Here is a 22,329-nt window from a genome sequence, read left to right as displayed (position 1 = left end):
AAAAAAAAAAGGGAGGGGGGGAGAAGTGTAGACCATCTCCTTTTTGATGCTCTCCTCATGCTTCTCTTTGAGAAAAAAAAAGCTCTCAGGAAAAGATTATTAAGGTTTGGAGATGCAATGAGGAAAAACAGAGAAGAAAACATGATTTGCTTAAGCTGAAAATAAAAATAACAGGAAATATTGTAGAGTTTGATTAGAGAATTCCTAAATGCATGGAAAATACAGCACAATTTTCTTGAAACATGGCAGAACATCAACTGCCAATCATGGCAAAAAAAACTACATTACCTCTTTCAGGAATTCCATATGGTCAGTTCCATATAATGAACACATCCTAAGCCTATAGTTTTGTTCTATGGAATATGAAAAATGATCTCCTTAATTTGCTGCTTATAAATTAAGAAAAATCATTTGAAGTTTGAATTATAGAAGGTAAACTTAGGCAATACAACTATTGAGCATATCGGTCAGTACTCCATGGAAGAGAAGGACTAAAACATGGATAAGATAAAGAATATAAATTCTAACAACAAACCTTTCAGTGGTAGAGAATCATATTATATCTTCATTAGTAAGATTTATGTGTAACATATAAATTAAAAGCCTTGCGATATATTTTTCAAGGATATGACAAAATAGGCTTAAGGATAAGGATGTACCCTTACAATTGGAACGGGATGGTAGAAGGAAATTAAGGTACTTAACCAAGGTACTAATTCAAACATGGATATACCTCCTCCCCTGCCTGGACCAATCAATACTACTTGAGTAGATAAAGCCATCAAATCATCTTTTTGGATAGCAAGAAAATAAAAACAGGGGATAAAGTAAACTGGTCAAAGACAAAGAAGAGAAAAAATGCAATGCTAGTATTCTTAGGATCAAGAGAGAAAAAAACTACTGTTGCTTTTCTAATAGGGAGAAAAAAACTGAGAAGAGATGATACCAGAAAGCAAAAGCACTTGCTGTATTTTAAAAAGTTCATTCATTTTAATATGAAATGAGTAAACTGGGAAAAAAGAACAGATATCATATAGAGTAAAGCAGAGGAAAGCAGACATTCAGCCTGAGTGGCAAAGGCCTTTGACAGGTCATAGAGCTGAAAGATGGTAAGAAGCAGTGGTTTACACTGGTTTTATCTTTAAAGGGTTTCCATTCTTTTCCACATATCTTATTGTGCTAAAGTCAAAGAAATCATACTTATGGGCACACATCTCTTTCTAGATGGTACCTAGAAATTCTTATAAAATATATGCTTAATATATATTAAGAGAATAAAACTAAGTCTTGAGCTAGAGCGATTTACTGCTTTAACCAGTGATTAGAAGGGTGGGATGAGTTATGTTTATCAATGTTTGTAAATAAAAAGAGGCAGAGTTTGACAGAGTCATAGTGCAGTGGCAAGAGTCTAGGTTTTGAGAAGAAATAACTAGGTGAATTCGAAATCTGCTACTAATAGTTTTTTGGAATGTGCAGTACGTTTTTCAGTTATGAAACAAAAAAACAGAACAAAATTGAATAACAAAGTAATGACTATTTTCCATGGTATTGTGAGGATAAAATTTCACATATTTGAGAACCCTTTGAAAAATATTCTAGATACTGTCTAGGAATGGTGAAGACTATAAAGATGCATAATAGACTGTTACTGCCCCAAAGGAGTTTATGGACATGAAACAGTAACTACAGATATAATTATGTTAAGTCCTTGATGAGAACTGCACAATCAAATATTATGGGGGTTACAAGGGAGAAAGAGATAATATTTACTGGAGGAGTAAGAAAAGCCTCCATTAGAGAAAGTGAAATTTAAGATAAAAGCTTGGAAGATGGTTAGATTTGGGCAGGTGGAGATGAAGGTGGAGGTCAGCTGAGGTGGAGGAGGCAAGAACATCGGGAAGGATAAGGAGTGTAAAAATTTAGGGCAGTTCAACTTGGCTGGCCAGAAAGGTAGCAGAGGGACATGTAAATGGAAAGACTTTTTAGGTCTTTAGTATGGAAGACCTTTATTCTGAAAGTTTTTTTTGTTTGTTTTTGTTTTGTTTTTAAGGCAGGGGAATGACAAGATCAAAAATTGTGCTTTAAATCTTGGTTGAAACATGTGACCTCAAATTAATCCTGGCAGTAGATCATTTGCAGACATGGTAGAAAGCTTGAGTTGCCCAACAAGCACGTTCACAGCTGCAGTCAAGCAAGGCAATGCTCTGCCTTTTTGCTTCAGCTATTGTAAACAAATATCCTTTTTGTGGACTATTTAGTGCCAGGTTTTTCCACCGTTTTGTGTTTTTTGCTGACGATTTCATTGCTTAAAATGGCCTCAAAGTGTGGTGCTAAAGTGCTGTGTAATGTTTCTCAGTGCAAAAAGGCTGTGATGTGCCTTATGGAGAAAATACATGTTAGTTAGATTAGCTTCATTCAGGCATGAGTTATAGTGCTATTGGCATGTCAATGTCAATGTCAATGTCAATGAATCAACAACATCTTAAGATGTCTTAAACAGAAACACACATAAAACAATGTGTTATATGTTACTGATTGACAAAAATGTTGTGACCTAACCTTGTAATTTCCCCTAGGAGTATGGGTCCAGTATTCATTCAGTCAGTGTTCATGGCAACTATAAAGCTGTATAAAGACTATAATACCATGAATAATGAGAAATGACTGCATATATTTATTAAATGCCTGCTGAGTGCTGAATACCATGCTAAGAGAGCTGTGAAAGATGAGAAAATTATATGTATTTATATATAAAACAAAGTGCCCAAAGCCATAATATAGATAAGTCTAGTTGGAAATTATCAACTAGTAAACAGTGTGTGAGAGGCTAAAGAAAAGATAAGGAAGGACCAGTGTGTCCAGACAGGAGGACCACAGTGGACACATATTATTACATATTGTCACTGAAATGAAAAACAGTCACAAGGAGCTACAAAATACTACCCAGAAATTCGAACAATTCTAGCTACCAAAACTTTTAAGGGTAACAAGAACTTAAAGAAATGGTTTACAGAAAAAATGCTGATACATAATGGCTGACAAAAGATGTGAGGAAGGAATATGACAGTTTATAATGAGGAGGAGAGGGGCAAGGGAGTTTCTGCATACACTGATGTATGATGTATGAGAGAATGAGGGGAGCAGGCTGTATAGCAAACTGTCCAGATTAGAACTGAGTTCAGAAGAAGCTTCAGATTTTTCTCTTGGTGTGTTCACACTTGATATAAATGAGCTTTGGAGACTGTTCTCTGAACAAGCTTGAAGGCAAAAGGCGGACTAAATGACTTCTTAAGGTTCTTTTAATCCTGAAGGTAGTTTGCATCTTGAAAATTTTTTGACTTTTTAATAAGCTTTCATATGTATTATCTAAGCATGAGAAGTGGTATAACATAGTGGACAATGCACTTGTCTAAGACTCAGGGAGCCCATGATTTGGTCCTTGACACAAACCTGGTCCTTGAATCAGGGACAGCCAACTAACATACCATTTACTATCTTGCATATATTAATCTGCAAAATCAGAAGGCTGGATTATGGTCCTTGACACATTAGTGGATATTTTGTTTTGAAATTCCATGATTCTACAGAGTGGTGAAAATGGTATTACTAAACAAATTCCTATATTACGGAGAAGAAACTGACATAGCTTGTACAGAAAGTTTTATAATTAGGAAAAGGAAGAACTGAGATTCTCTACCCTTAGATAATAATTTTCTAGGCTTGAATTTCAAAGTGATACTTGAAAACTTTTTACTAGAATACATTGTTAGTGAGATAGTAGTAAAATTTGTTTAAAATGATGATGCTTCATTATGTAGGAGCTCAAAACCACTAAGCTGGAGTTGAAGAGACATTATGCCATTATTTACATGATATCTAAGGAAGTCATCTATCTTTTCAGGTGGGAAAAAAAACATGCTCATGACCAGAAATTTACCAGCTTCCTTTGCAGATACCAAGAACATACTACTGCAATGTCTGTCAGAGAAGATTAAACAATATGACCTTTTATTGAAAATTTGAAAGAGAAATTTTGCAGAAGCTTGTACATTTTACCTTTTTACCAATTTACCAATTTCTCTACTCATTGTAAATAACCTTCTAAATATAGCTTTTTTTCTGGGTGGAATAATTACCATTAGTTGTTCACAATTTGATGTTTTTAGTTAATAAAATTTCTTTAAAAAGCATACAATTTCTTCATAGAAGTTGACTGGCAAAGTAATAATCGTAAACTACTTGAGCTAATGTCTATAGAAATTTAGAAATTATTAAGGGATGTGTACTGCAGGGATAGAGACAAAATATTTCTGCCCCATGTCACTCTATGTCTGACAAACTATTATTAGAAGAATTGCATAAGTAACTTTCTACCTTAAACTGAAAAACATACTAAAAAAATATATATATGATAAAAACAAATACCTTTGGAGGTGTTTCAGATCCTGGATATTCTCTCTGATCTAGTTTCTTCCAGCGATCCATTAATTTGGTTACCATTGGTGTATTAAAATCTACCAACTGGAATCCTGTAACATTGGCTCCCCCATGTATAAATCTCTCAAGAGAAATATCCTTGAATCCCTATAAAAATCAATATCACAGTTTATTAAGTTTAGTTCATTATTATACATTTTGATTCTTCAATGGTAAAAAATTAATAACCAATAAGATTTATAATACAGTGATGGCTAGAAACAGGTGGAAGATCCAATTACATCAATTTAGCTGTTAAATTATGCCATTCAAAATCTAAATGACACCACATGAACAAAAGAAAGGACAAAAACCACATGATCATCTCAACTGTTGGAAAAAAAGCTCTGATAAAATTCAACATCCATTTACGCTAAAAATTCTCAACAAAGTGGATATAAAGGGAATATATCTCAACATAATAAAAGATATTTACAACAAACCCATAGCCAACATAATATTCAATGATGAAAAGCTGAAAGCCTTCCCACTAATCTGGACCAAGACAAGGATGCCCACCCTCACCACTTCTATTCGACATAGTATTGAAAGTCCTAGTTACAAAAATCAGACAAGAAAAAGAAATAAAATTTATCCAAATTGGAAAGGAAGGGGTAAAACTGTCCTTATGTGCAGATGACATGATATTATATCTAGAAAACCCTAAAGGCTCCACACAAAAACTACTAGAACTGATAAATTCAGCAAGGTAGCAGGACACAAGATTAATATACAGAAATCTGTTGCATTTCTTTACACTAACAATAAATATCAGAAAAGAGTTAGAAAATCCCCTTTAAAATTGCACTAAAAAATACCTAGGAATAAATTTCAACAAGGAGGTGAAAGACCTATACTGTGGAAACTATAAAACATTCATAAAGGACATTGAATATGATTCAAAGAAAAGGATGATGGAAGATAATATAAGAAAAGTAATGTGTATATATATATGTATATATGTATGACTAGGTCACTTTACTGGTACAGTAGAAATTGGTGCAACATTGTAAATCAACTATGCTCTAATAAAAATTAAAAAGCAGAATGATATCCTGTGCTCTTAGATCAAAAGAATCAGTATTGCTAAAATGATCATACTACCCAAAGCAATCTACAATCAACTTAATGCAACCCCAATTAATTTTTCATATAACTAGAACAATTAATCCTAAAATTTACATGAAATCACAAAAGAGTCAGAATTGCTGACAATCTGAAAACCAACTAGACTTGGTGCTAGTCATGCCTATTATGTATGTATGTATATATATGTGTGTCTTTTTTTTGGTATATACATACATATGTGTGTATATATATGTCTTTTTTCTTTCTTGCATTGTTTCTGTCTTCTGCTACTGTGGAAGATTGGATGATTTTCAGTAGTGATATGTTTTGATCACTTTATACTACAGGTTGATTACTTTCTACTATAGGGATATGTTTTTATGTTTCTACTATAGGTTTTTTCTTTGTGATTACCATGAGGCTTATATCTTATTCAGTCCATTTTAAGCTAATAACTAAACTATGAACATATGCAAAAGCTCTACAATTTTATACATTCCCTCCCACTTCTTATTTTTTGATGTCACAATTTATATGTTTTATATTGTGTATCCATTAGGAAATTATTATAGTTTTAATTATTTTCAATACTTTTGTCTTCTAACCTTAGAAATGATTTACCGGGGATTTCCCGTCGTGGCGCAGTGGTTAACGAATCCGACTAGGAACCAGGAGGTTGCGGGTTCGGTCCCTGCCCTTGCTCAGTGGGTTAATGATCCAGTGTTGCCGTGAGCTGTGGTGTAGGTTGCAGACTCGGCTCAGATCCCACGTTGCTGTGGCTGTGGTGTAGGCCGGTGGCTACAGCTCCGATTGGACCCCTAGCCTGGGAACCTCCATATGCCGCGGGAGCGGCCCAAGAAATAGCAAAAAGACAAAAAAAAAAAAAGAAAAGAAATGATTTACCCACCACCATTACAATATTGGAGAATTCTGAATTTATCTACATATATTTACATTTACCAATGGGTTTTATACTTTTGCATGTTTTCATGATACTAATTTGTGTTATTTCAGCTTGAAATGTTAACATATCTTGTAAAGCCACTTATGGTGATCAACCTTTTCAGCTTTTTTTTTGGCTGGAAAACTCCTTACCTCACCTTCAATTCTGAAAGACAACTTTATCAGGTAGAATATTCTTAGTTAGCAGGTTTTTTTTTTTTTTTTTCTATCAGCTCTTTGAATATATTGTCCCACTCCCTTTTTGCTTGTGAAATTTCTGTTGAAAAGTACACTGATAGTCTTATAGTGGCTGCCTTGTACAGGTCATTTTTCCTTGATGCTTTTAAGATTCTCTTTAATTTTTGACAATTTTAATTTGATAATGTGTGTCAATGTGTGTCTCTTTAGATTAGTTTGGTATTTTTTGGTCTTTATCTGGGTGTATATTTTTTTTTCAAAAGGTTAGGAAAGTTTTCAGCCATTATTTTTTGAACATATTTTCTGAAATGTTCTCTCTCTCCTCCATCTGTTTGATGGTGTATCATAAGTCCTTTTAGTTATCTTCATTCTTTCTCATTCTTCAAAAAATTTTTCTTATAGTTGATTTACAATGTTCTATCAATTTCTGCTATACAGCAATGTGACCCAGTTATACATATATACGTTCTTTTTCACCATCATGTTCCATAACAAGTGATTGGATATAGTTCCTCGGGCTCCAGGGAGGATCACAGCCATGTCCTAGATGCATGAAGCCAGACCCTTTGAAGATGAACTCTCAGGCAGCAGGTCGCAAAGTCAATCCCCTTCCAGAGAAAGACTGGGAGATGAGTGTTTTTGCCTGTTCCTTTTGTGCTGAGGCTATAGGGATAGGTGCAATGAGTGCTTATATGACTACTGAGAATGGTTTCTTTGTTTTCTACAGGCATGTGAGTCTTGTGGATGCATGCCCATCGGCTTTCAGACTTAAGTGTGTTTTGGGGTTGTCTCTTGATGGCAGCTTTAAAAACTCGCACCCATTTCCATGTGGGTGTTTTCTCAGTTGCCGGATGTGTAGGAGTCATTCAGCTAGTTCCTGGATTTCTCTCAGTGGAACTGCTCTGTATGTGTGTCTCTAGGAGGAAGGAAGTTCAAGAGCTTCCTGTCTCCATCTTAATCCCTCCAACTAAATCAGTCTTTTCTACTTCATATGTTGTTACTTAGTCATTATATAGATAACTTAAATATGTTGCCCTCTACTAAGGCTGTTTAACACAGGCTATTACACCTATTAGGGTGTTATAACTATTAATTCTTTCTATTTTGTATGGGTTTGCCAATGTCAGAAATTCCATTCTGGCATGATAGCATACATTCTATAACATATTGGATCTTTTTTTTTTTCCTGAATTTTACTATTTGGAAAGAATATATGTTAGTAAAACCTACCATTTGCTGGAGTCTCCTTGTATAGTGTCATTGTGACATTATATGTCACATAAGTAAACATCTCTCTCTTATAGTGATTAATAACACAATTCACTTCAAGATTTATATTTTTTATAAAATATATGAAAACATCTAGGCTATAGGCCTTTTACTTAAAGCAATGGAAAAAACAAGTCAAAATTTCTCAGTATTTTCACGATAATATTAAATAACAATTATACTTTGTTCAAGAAATGTTATACAATAAGACTATTTTTGCATTTTAATATTTTTTTGTATTTTAATATTTTGACTTCATAGTGAAATATAAATCATTTTAAAGACTGAAAACTCCTGTCTCAAAGTGTGATGGCCCACTTGCCACATGAAAAGAGTGGATGGATAAACATGAATTTCTTTTGCAGAGATTCAGATTGCCTTTGTTTTTTTTCCTGCTTTGAGCACAAGATCCTCACCAAAAATATATGTGGTAGGAAAAGAGAAAAAGAGGATTACATTCTTAAATTCTCTAGGATTAAACCACTTTTGTGATCAAGCCCTTAGGGAAGATAATATTCTAATAAAGCAAGAATGTCTTTTTGCATAGCTAGTTTTCCCCCTACACTTGCAAAGTTAACAAAAAATATCTGAGCCTTGCCAAGAACTCTAAAAAGACTTGCCTTATATCTTTAAGAATTTTACACCAATGCCTGTATCTTATTTAATAACCATGTATGTATATGTGGAAAGTTGACATAATTTGAAAGATCTGAATTACTCCCATTCAAAAGACTTATATACACCCACTTTGATCTTGTTTTTCATAAAATTAAAAAACATGGGTCATCATTTTTAATCATTCTTGTAAAATCCCTAAGTATTAACAACTTTTATTCATAGATTATCACTTAGAGAAAAAGCCATTATTCTTCAATTTTTAAAGAATTTAATTTTTTTTCTACTGTATAGCATGGTGACCCACTTACACATACATGTATACATTCTTTTTTCTCACATTATCATGTTCCATCATAAGTGACTAGACATAGTTCCCAGTGCAAAAAGAATTTAATTTTTAATCTTTAATTTTAAATATATATATATATATATATATATATTTTTTTTTTTTGTCTTTTTGCCTTTTCTAGGGCTGCTCCTGTGGCACATGGAGATTCCCAGGCTAGGGGTCTAATCGGAGATGTAGCCGCCAGCCTATGCCAGAGCCACAGCAATGCAGGACCTGAGCAGCGTCTGCAACCTACACCTCAGCTCACAGCAATGCCTGATCCTTAACCCACTGAGCAAGGCCAGGGATTGAAACCAAAACCTCATGGTTCCTAGGCAGATTCGTTAACCACTGAGCCACGACGGAAACTCCTTTAATTTAAAAATTTTTAATTAATTTGCCTAATAATATCATAGTAAAAGAAATAGAATTAGTTTTGAAGGTCTAATCTGCATCGAAATATACTGAGTTAGAAATATAAAGATCATTGCAATTAATGAAATATAATTGTTTTTAAGGCAGGACAAGATAAATTTAACATAAAAATTTCTCTGCCACGGAGTTCTCGTCGTGGCGCAGTGGTTAACGAATCCGACTAGGAACCATGAGGTTGCGGGTTCGATCCCTGCCCTTGCTCAGTGGGTTAACGATCTGGCGTTGCCGTGAGCTGTGGTGTAGGTTGCAGACTCGGCTCGGCTCCTGCGTTGCTGTGGCTCTGGCGTAGGCTGGTGGCTACAGCTCCGATTAGACCCCTAGCCTGGGAACCTCCATATGCCGTGGGAGCGGCCCAAGAAATGGCAAAAAGACAAAAAAAAAAAAAATTTTCTCTGCCATTTGCACCAGTACCTCCTCCCCTTTAGTGTGCATTATGAACTGCACTATACATTACTACATTAACTAGATCCTCTTAGAAGACACAGGAGTGCCGAACCACAACAACGGAATAAAGCAATTTCTTCCTGGCATCAACAAGGTAACTCCTTAAAAGATTACATTCCTTTCTCAATCCTGTAAAGGGTCACAATGACCCATTACTTGCTTTGTTGGACCATGTAAGCTGTCAATATGTTTCTTTGATGTATGACCCTTTATCTCAAAACCTTATGCTTTTACCTTTAACTTGTGCAGAAGAACTTGTGTTTCGAACTCTGCTGGGCAGAGGAGTCCTCAGAGGTTTCTAATATACCGCTTCTCCTCCATTACAACCCTCAGGTAAGCTTAAATAAAATTTTCCATGTTTTTCATAGATTGACCATTGAGTACTTTTTTGTTGGCACATAAAAATATTATCCTATGTTGTTATGAAAATCTTAGTAACATAGTCTAATTATTAGAGCATTATTTTAAGGCACAGTGTATTTGAATTTCTGGGCAATTCTTACGAAAAATAGAAAATAAAGAACTCTTACCAAGTTGGCAATGATATAATGGTAGCCTTTAACATGCTTTCCAACACTCACAATCTGTGAAGATATAAGGAAATATGAGACAATGAATTTAATGAACAATTATACTTTTAAAAAACCAGAATTTTAACTATTCTAGCATAAGCCCATGTGGAAAGAGGACAAGAAAATGATAGTTTTCTTTGTAAAAGTGTTGATCCTAATTTAAAGAAGTTTATAAGCCATATTAAAAATTAAGTGCTTGAAGTAAACAAAACAAAACCCTAATTTCAATCACACTGTATCAATCACCAATCATTTCACTTTACTTTGTTCAGAAAATTACTATGTTATAATCCCCTTAAAAAGAATGAGAATGTTATGAAACAAACCAATAGTTTACATAAATTTCTAAAAAGGAATAACATAAGAAACAAAATTATTTTGGTTCAAAGGATTTAGATGTACTTCATTTATGGATAATTTATAGAAATTCATGATGGACTGTTAGGTGTCTTCAACTGATGAAGATGACTTTCTATGAGTAGATTGGATTGTCCTCCTGAAAAGTAAGTAAGCTTTTTCTAAGGCACAATCTCTGTTTTTAGATATCTCTATACTGTGGAATACTTAGTTACTTCTCACCTGTATATGGATGTAGCAATATTTTACTATAATAAACATCAAGAGACTTTTCTCTCTGCTAGATTCATTTTTTTTTCCTATGAAAGATTTTAGGAATGTTTAGGAAATTAGATACTCAGAAATTTTAAGAAAAATTAATAGGATTTTTAAAAGAGTACAATTTTATTTCTGTTTTAGAAATTGAAACTTTTATTTTGTAAAACCTAAAATTCCTTTAATGAAAGAAAATCTAATGATAGTTACTAATGAGCAGATTCATAGCCTCTATAATGTCCTCAAAGGTAACATGAGAAAATAAGATTTTCATGTACTTCCATCGTTAAAGAAAAAATTGAATTGTTTTTAGTATTTTACTATCTTCTAAAAATAATTCTTTGTAAATTAGTAACTTGTGTATGAAACATAGGAAAACCCTTTTATTTTAAATCCAGAACATATGAATAATGCTGGAAAACGGTTTTGCATACATGGCTATTGGGAAGAAGGAATCTCTACTCATCTCATCTTTTCTTTTTGATTACATCTAAGGCCTTCTCTTTGTTAAAGATTTACAGGTTCATTACAATGAGTTTGGACTTTTAGTTTTTATTTTTGTTTAATTTGTTGAGGATATTTTATGCTTCCTGACTATGAGTATTGCACTTCAACAATTCTGGGAAGTTCTCAGCCAATATCCTGTAAAATATCCCTTCAAGGGAAAAGGGAACCCTCCTACACTGTTGGTGGGAATGTAAACTGGTACAGCCACTATGGAGAACAGTTTGGAGATACCTTAGAAATTTATACATAGAACTTCCATATGACCCCACAATCCCACTCTTGGGCATCTATCTGGACAAAACTCTACTTAAAAGAGACACGTGCACCCGCATGTTCATTGCAGCACTATTCACAATAGCCAAGACATGGAAATAACCCAAATGTCCATCGACAGATGATTGGATTCGGAAGATGTGGTATATATGCACAATGGAATACTACTCAGCCATAAAAAAGAATGACATAATGCCATTTGCAGCAACATGGATGGAACTAGAGAATCTCATACTGAGTGAAATGAGCCAGAAAGACAAAGACAAATACCATATGATATCACTCATAACTGGAATCTAATATCCAGCACAAATGAACATCTCCTTAGAAAAGAAAATCATGGACTTGGAGAAGAGACTTGTGGCTGCCTGATGGGAGGGGGAGGGGGAGGGAGTGGGAGGGATGGGGAGCTTGGGCTTATCAGACACAACTTAGAATAGATTTACAAGGAGATCCTGCTGAATAGCATTGAGAACTTTGTCTAGATACTCATGTTGCAACAGAAGAAAGGGTGGGGGAAAAATGTAATTGTAATGTATATATGTAAGGATAACTTGATCCCCTTGCTGTACAGTGGGAAAATAAAAAAAAAAAAGAAAAAAAATATCCCTCCAAGGATATTTTGTGTTTCCTTCTAACAGATACTACAATGTTGGTGTCACTAGCCTTAGGGCCACTTTTATGATAATTTCTCATCTATATTCCCAGATCACAGGGTGTGGTTTAAATTCAAACTACAATCTGCCTAAAGAAGGGTGTGATCAAAGATTCTCACAGAAGATATCTTTCTCCCCACACTGAGCTCAGGCCAAGACAAAAAAACATTTATAAGACACTTGGTTGACTCCTTGCATAGATAGTAGATTTTCTCCTACTCTTCTATTGAGGTGTTGTCCTTCCATAGTCTGGTTTTATGTGGGATCTAAGGTCTAACTTATTGCCTTGACTTAGCCCAAAGTTCCCATTCTTTTTTTTTTTTTTTGTCTTTTTGCCATTTCTTGGGCCACTCCTGCGGCATATGGAGGTTCCCAGGCTAGGGGTCGAATCAGAGCTATAGCCGCCAGCCTACACCAGAGCCACAGCAATGCGGGATCCGAGCCACGTCTGCAACCCACACCACAGCTCACGGCAACGCCGGATCCTTAACCCACTGAGCAAGGCCCGCAACCTTATGGTTCCTAGTCGGATTCGTTAACCCTGTGCCACGACGGGAACTCCAAGTTCCCATTCTTGAGTGAGCATTAAATCCCATCAGGTTACCCAATCTGACAATTTCTTCCAGCAAGTCATCATTCATTTTTGGCCCTGAAGAGTTCCTTTACTTTCTTGGAAGCTCAACTATGAATTTATAATGTTCTACATAGCATTTCGATTTGTTTTCTATTGCAAGATTTAGGTAGCCCATAATTTATCTAAAACTGAACTTCCTTTGACAATCTCATCATAAAGATGAGGACAAGCAATAAATAGGTAGGCGTATAGAGAAAGTTTGGAACATAAACAGTTTAATTAGTCATGTTATCGGGTAATGCAAACCTGAGTGATTTAGCATGGGCTGAGCAGGCTGGAGCCCTTTTATTCTCTGGGAATCTCAGATACAGCTTGTGCAAGAATAGTTATCAAGGATGACTGGTCCTCATGTAACTATATACTTTATTATTGAGTGTTACTAGAGATTCCCGCTATTTGACCTCAGCAGGGATTGTTGCCACTTGGCAGTCCATTATTTATCTCTTGCTGGTTCACTATAACTTTTCTCTGGTGTGGCTATTTAAATCTTCTACGTACTCCCTTTAAGCCCCCGTACTTCTTCTGCCTCTTCTTTCTCAATATTCTCAGCTTGCAATTTTTGCGTGGTCATAGTCAATAACCTCTGATTTATTTTAAATTCATTTTAAAGTGTAAACGTTTGTAAATGTTAAAAAGATGTGGAACCAGTGGAAATTCTGAACTAGAATCTCCATGAAGAAATCACTCTCGGTTTTAGATTGTCTAACAAAGAATTATAATAAATTAAAGCTTAATACATATTCAAGAGGTGAGGAATTAACAAAACCACAGACAACTGAAAATGACATAAGTCCTGGCAGAAAGTGCCCTGCAGAGCTTGATATGTATCAATATTCTGGAAACTCAGAGCCTCAAGGAGCAGTGAACTGAAGACTCATTTACTTGGCTAGTATTGCTAGAGAGAATACCATTCTTGGCTGGGAAAAACAAATGTGCTAGACAAACTGTTACAAAGGCTTCATTGCCTTTGAACACCCACTTCCCTGACTGAGTATGGCTATAGTGTAAGGCCAGATCATGGTCCCTCTGCCAGGTATCCACCACTAGATGGTCAAATGAATAATCTCTAAAATGAGGCTTATGTTTATGAATATGGTAAACCCCAGATGTGATCACAGCAGTTGTTTTATTAACAAATTATGGCATAACTGATGTTTATGAATGTGAGTTCTAAATCTTTATTCATTTATTAAAATTAGAGAAAAATGGATCCAGGATACTTTATCTTCTTGATCCCAGTTTTATTTCTTTTTTCTTTTCTTTTCTTTTTTCTTCTTCCCATGGCTGCGCCTGCGGCATATAGAAGTTCCTGGGCTAAGGGCTGAACTGGAGCTGCAGCTGCCAGCCTATACCACAGCCACAGCAATACCAGATCCAACCCGCATCTATAACTAACATCATGATCCTTAACCTACTGAGAAAGGCCAGGAATCGAACTCACATCCTCAAAGACACTATGTCATGGGAATTCTCATCATGGCTCAGCAGTAACGAACCCAACTTGATTCTGTGAGGCTGCAAGTTCAATCCCTGGCCTCGCTCAGTGCACTGAGGATCCGGTGTTGCCATGAGCTGTGGTGTAGTTGCAGACATGGCTCAGATCCTGCGTTGCTGTGGCTGTGGCTGTGGCATAGGCCCACAGCTACGGCTTTGATTTGTCCTCTAGCCTTGGAACTTCCATATGCCATGGGTGTGGCCCTAAAAAGAGAAAAAGAAAGAAAGAAAAAGACATTATATCAGGTTCTTAACCTGCTGAACCACAACAGGAACTCCTTGATACCACTTTTAAATAAATTTAATTCTATTATTAAAGTTTAGGCTAAGGAGATTCAAGAACTATAAAGTAAATCAGTGCTGCTGTTAAAAGGGTGTTTATTATCTCATAGGGGATATGACTCGAACAGAAATGACTGAAATGCAAAGCAGGGTAAAGGGGATGTCATGGGTTTTAAGGAGAAGTGGTATTATTTGGTTAGGAGAATAAGGTAGTTTTAAAGAGAGAACACTTGAAACTATTTTCTCCCATTCTGTAAGTTGTCTTTTTGTTTTCTTTTTGGTTTCCTTTGCTGTGCAAAGCCTTGTCATTTTGATTAGGTCTCATTGGTTTATTTTTGCTTTTATTTCTGTTGCTTTGGAGACTGACCTGAAAAAGCATTTGTAAGGTTGATGTCAGAGAATGTTTTGCCTATGTTCTCTTCCAGGAGTTTGATGGTGTCTTGTCTTATATTTAAGTCTTTCAGCCATTTCGAGTTCATTTTTGTGCATGGTGTGAGAGTGTGTTCTAGTTTGATTGATTTGCATGCAGCTGTCCAGGTTTCCCAGCAATACCTGCTGAAAAGACTGTATTTTTCCCATTTTATGTTCTTGCCTCCTTTGTCAAAGATTAATTGACCATAGGTGTCTGCGTTTATTTCTGGGTTCTCTATTCTGTCCCATTGGTCTGTATGTCTGTTTTGGTACCAGTACCACACTGTCTTGATGACTGTGGCTTTGTAATATTGCCTAAAGTATGGGAGAGTTATTTCTCCTGCTTGGTTTTTGTTCCTCAGAATTGCCAAATCTGGGTCTTTTGTGGTTCCCTATAAATTTTTGGATTGTTTGTTCAAGTTCTGTGAAAAATGTCATGGGTAATTTGATAGGGATTGCATTGAATTTGTAGATTGCTTTGGGTAGTATGGGCCATTTTTACAATATTAATTTCTCCAACCCAGGAGCATGGGCAAAAGACATGAATAGACATTTCTCCAAAGAAGATATACAGATGGCCAACAAGCACATGAAAAGATTCTCAACACCCCTTATTATTAGAGAAATGCAAATCAAAACTACAACGAGGTACCACCTCACACCAGTCAGGATGGCCATCATCAGTTAGTCCACAAATAACAAATGCTGGAGGGGGTGTGGAGAAAAGGGAACCCTCCTGCACTGTTGGTGGGAATGTAAGCTGGTACAACCACTATGCAGAACAGTATGGAGGTACCTTAGAAATCTATACATAGAACTACCATATGACCCAGAAATCCCACTCTTGGGTATATATCTAGACAAAACTTTACTTCAAAAAGACACATGCACCCACATGTTCACTGCAACACTGTTCACAATAGCCAAGACATGGAAACAACCCAAATGTCCATTGACAGATGATTGGATTAGGAAGATGTGGTGTATATATACACAATGGACTACTACTCAGCCACAAAAAAGAACAAAACAATGCCAGTTGCAGCAACATGGATGGAACTAGAAACTCTCATACTGAGTGAAGTAAGTCAGAAAGAGAAAGACAAATACCATATATCACTTCTATCTGGAATCTAATATATGATACAAAGGAAACTTTCCACAGAAAAGAAACTCATGGACTTGGAGAACAGACTTGTGGTTGCCAAGGGGGAGGAGGAGGGAGTAGGGTGGATTGGGAGCTTGGGATTAATAGATGCAGACTATTGCCTTTGGAATGGATTAGTAATGAGATCCTGCTAAGGAGCACTGGGAACTATGTCTAGTCACTTATGAAGGAGCATGAAAATATGCAAAAAACAAAAATGCATACATGTATGTGTAACTGGGTCACCATGCTGTACAGTAGAAAAAAAATGTATTGGGGAAATAACAATTTAAAAAAATAAAAAATTAAAGAGAGAATAGATACTAAATAAATACTGATTGAATGGATGAATAAAGAAGTTAATGAGGACATAAATGTCACAAATGCTAGTATATTAAGATTAATTTGAGACTCTCGAATGAATGATAATTTTGTCTATAAGCCATAACTGATTTTTAACCCTTTATATATCAATGATTTATAACATACTCAGATGTCTTTTTAGATAAGAGCTTATATTACCTCAAACTATTATTACAGCTTTTTATGGCACACTCAAGTATGAATGATTTTGGTTTCCCTTTTAATTTTATCTTATAAGTCACCTGGAAATTCCTCTCCCAGGAATTATTGTTACTATGTTCCAGAGAATTCAGTGACTGGAGAAAACAGTGCAATATATTGGTGGTGATAGGGACAGGATGCCTGGCAAATGTTGGAAACGTATTATAATGAGGGCAAACACTGTCACTAATCATTTTTTTCTGTAGACATTCCAAATTCCCAAATGTTCCCTGAATGTGGATATTTAAGATGCTTCAAAATATTTTATTATAGGTTAAAACAAAAGCTTTAGAATGATAAGTGTACTTCAGTTCTTTCAAAAGTAAAACATAAGGCAAAGAACTGTTGCAGACAAGATGTAGACTTCAACTACAGTTTTGTAAGATAACAGCAGGCCCTCAGTATGTTGCACAGATGGGGAGAGGAAAATAAAGAATCGCCAACCAAAAAGGACTAAGGCTGTTTAGTGTGAGAAATGATTTAGGAAGAAGATGGGGAATGAAATCTCTCTTCATGTATTTTAAGAGAAAGAGGTATATACACATGTGCATTTTTTTCTATACTTGGAAATGCTAGAAATTATAAAATTTCTAATTAGGACAGACTCCTTTTTGGAGGAGAGGGAGTGAAGAGGATTGTCCGTAAAGCATGATTGTCCGCTGCTTCTCAAAGTAGCGATCTCTCTCTCACTGGAAGTTCCTAGCAGAAGCTTACTAACTACAAGTAAAAGATTTTAATGCATCCTTCTTTGGACCTTTGAATTTCGTATAGACTTAAATTCTTAAATTCCTATGTCTGTACTGTTAGTTAATGTAATAGACAATATTGATGCTTCACCTATGCTTTTCCTTTTACTATTTCAGGCATGCTCGCTCACCTTCTAACTGCCAGCACCTAAATTTCCTTGACGCCTATCTCTAGGGCCTACTTTGTCCTTGGTGGCAGGGAGACTAGGTCAGAAGTGCCAGGGAATTCTCCTTAGTAGCCCTCATACAATGACTGACAGGAGCTGATGCATAAATACTCCAACTTCTCTGCCCCACAAGTGAGATGATTCTGACACGTTACATTGTACACTAGCTTCCAATTATTCATTTACACTAATTTCAAATTATAGTGAGCCCCTGTCACCCACATGATACTTTCTTAGATAAATGCATCTTTTATTGACTCCATTTCTCCACTTCCCATTCCAGTGTGTTCTCATCTCCTAAACCAACAGATTACACATAAAGCCTTAGCTTAAGATCTGTTTTTGGTGAAATTGAGCTAATACTGCCTCCAAACAAAAAACTTACCAATGTGGTAATGAAATTCATAATGTCAAGAACACTTCCTTTTGTTGGCTAATTGTCCCAATTGGATCCATTCTTCTGTATCATCTAATTTACTGATGATTCCTTTTAGTGTGTGTTTTTTTTTCTAATTTCAGTTATTGCATTCTTCATTTTGATTGTTTCCTTTTCGTATTTTGAACTCTTTTAAAATTCTTACTGTGTTCATACATTCTAATCCTGAATTTCTTGAGCATAATTATGATTATTACCTAAAACTAAGTACTGGATAGATTATCTCCATTTTACTAGGTTCTTCTCTGTTTTTTTTGTTTTTGTTTTTGTCTTTTTTTTAGGGCTGCACGTGCAGCACATGGAAGTTCCCAGGCTAGGGGTCTAATCGGAGCTGTAGCCTCCAGCCTATGCCAGAGCCACAGAAACGCCAGATCTGAGCCGCATCTGCAACCTACACCACAGCTCATGGCAACCCTGGATGCTTAACCCACTGAGAGAGGCTAGGGATGGAACCCGCAACCTCATGGTTCCTAGTTGGATTCATTTCTGCTGTGCCATGATGGGAACTCTGGATCTTCTCTGGTTTTATCTTTTTCCTTCATTAGGAACACATTCCTTTGTCAGCTCATTTTGCCTAGTTATCTGTTTTTATGTCTATTTTGTGGGATGGTTACATTTCCCAGTTTTGGAGAAGTGGCCTTTTGTAAAGATGTCTTATTCATCCCAGCAGTACACTTAGCTCTGGCCACCAGAACTATATGTCTAGAGGTTTCCCTCTGTGGGTTGCATAGGTCCTTCTGTTGTGGGTGGTCTAGTAGGCATGGCTGGCAATAAGTCCAGTTAGTTTTCAGGTTGTCAGCCCCTTGTTTAGAGGCTGCCAGCTGCTAGTGGGTGAGGCTTGGTCATAGGGTGGCTGGCTGCAGAACCCTACAGGGCTAGTGCTGGCTCACTGGTGGGTGGATTCAGGTATTGGGGTGAGTGGTTGTGGGGTAAAGTGTCCTGGATCTAGTGTTGGCCTTCTGGAGGGAAGAGCCATCTACTAACATGGGTAGTTATGGGATCTGAGATATTTCAAAGCTGGCACTAGCTCACAGGTGAGTGGGGCTGGGTCCCATTGTGGGTGATTGAGGAGCCCAAGGGTGTCTCAAAGCTGGAATTAGCTTGCTGGTTGCCAGGGCTGGGGTTCAAAGGGGCCCAGGGCTAGTGCTGGCCTGCTGGCAGATGGAGCCTGGTTCCAGGGTCTCTGGCTTCAGGGACCTGGTAGTCCTGGAGTTGGTGTCCACTTGTTGGTGGACAGGGCTAGTTCCTCCTGACACAACTGGCTATAGCATGCATAGTGTCCCAAAGCTAGTGTTGGCTTGTTATTGAGGGGTCCTGTGGTCACTGGCTCAGGAATCCAGAGGTCCCAGAGTTGGTGCTGACCCCTTGAAGGGAAGTGCCTGGTACCAAATGGTCCTGGGATTAGAACAGGCTGCTAACACTCAGAGAAGAGTCCTGTGAAGACTTGGGATCTCTGTCTGCAGGGCCCTTAGGTATCCTCGAGTTAATTTCAGCACACTGGTGATCACTGCCAGGGCCCAGGGAGTCTTGGGGCTGATTGCTGCCCACTGGTGGGTTAGACTGGTCCCAGGAGTTGTGCTGGCCCACTAATGAGTAGAATTAGGTCCTGGGCTGCAGGGTTCTGGTGTCCCATGGTTAGTACCGAGCACACAGGTGGATGGGGCTGGGTCCTGTACTTCCTGGAGAGTGAAGACAAGTCCCAAGGTGGCTTGGAGCTCAGAGAATCCTATGGCAACCCGCCTGCTGATGGATTGTTAGCTGCTTGCCTTGCTAGCTGCTTGGTCTAAAGCATCCCAGTACTGGTGCCAACAAGCTGGCGGGCAGGGCTAGATCCCAGCACTAATGAGCTATAAGGAAGATTCCAAAATGACATTTGTCAGCACCAGTGTCCATGTAGTAGGAGCTATCCCAAATTTATGCTGCCAGGGTCTATGCCCTCAGGGAGCTCCAGTTGCCTCCTGACTCTCTGAGACACTCTCCAAGATCAGCAGGTGGGTCTGATCCAGGCTCCTTTGAAATCATTGCTTCTGCCCTGGGGCCTGGAACATGCGAGGTTTTGTGTGTGCCCTTTTAAAGTGGAGTCTCTATTTCCTACAGTCCCCCGGTTCTCCTGAAAGTATGTCCTGCTGGCCTTTTTTTCCCTTTCTTTATTTTATATATATATATTTAAAGATTTTTATTTTTCTTTTATAGTTGATTTACAATGTACTGTCAATTTCTGCTGTATAGTAAAGTGATCCGGTTATATATGCATATGAATATATATTATGTACATGTGTGTGTATATATATATGTATATATATATGTGTGTATATATATATACATACACATTCTTTTTCTCACATTATCCTCCATCATGTTCCATCACAAGTGACTAGATACAGTTCCCGGTGCTATACTGTCCTGCTGGCTTTTGAAGCCAAACATTCTGATGGCTTATCTTCCTGGTGCAGGGCCCATGAACTGGGAACCTGATGCAGAACTCAGATTCTTCACTCCTTGGTGATACCCTCTGCAATTAAAATTATCCTCTTGTTTGTGGGTCACCCACTGTGAGGATGGGACTTGACTATATTGTGTCTCTCCTCTTCCTACCAGTCTTGTTGTAGTTCTTTCTTTATATCTTTAGTTGTAGATCTTTTCTGCTAGTTTTCAGGTCTTTCTCATTGATAGTTGCTTTATAAATTGTTTTCTTTGTGAAAAAACTTCTCACTGTTTGTTCTTCTAGGCTCAGTGAGATCTTCATAATCATTACTCTGAATTCTTATCTGGAAGATTGCTTATCTCCATTTCATTTAGTTCTTCAGTTGTTATCTTATTTTTCCATTTGGAACATATTTCTCTCTCTCTTCATTTTGCCTAAGTCTCTGTGTTTGTTTCTCTGTATTAGGTAGATCAGCTGTATCTCCCTGTCTTGAGAGTCTGGCCTTGTGTGGAAGGTATCTTTTGGGGTTTAGTAGCATGGTCAGTCTGGTCTTCCTGGTTACCAGAGCCAGGTCATCCAGGGGTGTCCTCTGTGTTGGCTATCTGTGTTCTCCTATTGTGACTGGGCTGTATGTACCACATGTGGAAGAACTGGTACGTGGGGCTGCCCTTTGGTGAGTCTGGTTATAAGGACCAGCTGCAACTGTTACACAGCTCTTATGTGCAGGGCTGGCCCCTTCCATGGAGACATTTTGGGCAGATGTCAGTGCCATCCATGGGTGCCTGATGGGACTGCTAGAGCAGGGGGCTTTGCACGGGCTCCAGTGATTGCTGAGGGAGCTTGCCTGGTCTCCTTTGGAAGACTGCTGTCTGGATCTGGCCTGTAGATGAACCCAAGGCAAGTTGAATGGTGAGAGAGTTGGATGAGGAGAGTCAGAAATGGCACTTGACGTACTGGGCCAGCAAAGGAGAGGGTGAGTCACAAAAAACCCCAGTTCCTACCCCCAAAAAAACTAGCACTCAGTTCTTCTGCACCTAGAGAAAGTTCCAGGGACAGATCTCCGCCCCTCAGGCATATGCCCTAAAATTAGTCATTGAATATCCTTCATGTATGATCCATTCACTTTTCAAACTACTGTCTGTACTGGGACTTGGAAAGAGAAATTTTTTGTGTATCCTATAAGAGAAGATTCTCATTTTCCTACAGCCCTCTAGCTCTCCTGGACATAAGCCCTCCTGGATTTCAAAGTCAGATATTATGGGGGTTTGTGTTCCCAATGCAGGTTCCTCAGGTTGGGGAGCCCATTGTGGGGTTTGGAGCCCTCCCTCTTCAAGGAGGAATCCTAAGACTGTGATATTCCTCCCACCTATGAGTTGCAGTGCTGGAGTGTGGCCTCTGGCCAGACCATGTCCTTTCTATCCATCTCAATGTGGCTTTTTCTTTTCATCTTTAGTTGTGGAAACTTTCTGTTAGTCTTAAGGTTGGTCTCAGAGATGATTTCCCTATACATTGCTGTAATAGGGGTGTGTTTGTGGGAGGAGGTGAGCCAAGGATCTTCCTACTCTTCCATCTTGTTCTGGCCCCTGGATTGAAATAGACTTAACTTTATATATAAAGCTTGGAAA

At 37.5% G+C, this 22,329-nt stretch overlaps 1 protein-coding gene across 1 annotated transcript in view; it reads right to left on the bottom strand.

The window, feature by feature from the left end:
- GRIA4 (glutamate ionotropic receptor AMPA type subunit 4) overlaps window positions 1-22,329 on the bottom strand; it is a 250,640-nt gene that overhangs the window by 83,218 nt on the left and 145,093 nt on the right. The window contains exons 4-5 of the mRNA XM_047754351.1: window positions 10,309-10,362; window positions 4,426-4,584 (exon numbers count right to left, since the gene is read on the bottom strand). Of these exons, the coding sequence (XP_047610307.1) occupies window positions 4,426-4,584; window positions 10,309-10,362 (213 nt within the window). The remainder of the gene's footprint in view (window positions 1-4,425; window positions 4,585-10,308; window positions 10,363-22,329) is intronic.

This window comes from Phacochoerus africanus, chromosome 11, assembly GCF_016906955.1.
Source record: "Phacochoerus africanus isolate WHEZ1 chromosome 11, ROS_Pafr_v1, whole genome shotgun sequence".
Taxonomy (NCBI): domain Eukaryota; kingdom Metazoa; phylum Chordata; class Mammalia; order Artiodactyla; family Suidae; genus Phacochoerus; species Phacochoerus africanus.
Note: the sequence above shows the minus strand (reverse complement) of the source record. Positions and strands in the feature narration are given on the sequence as shown.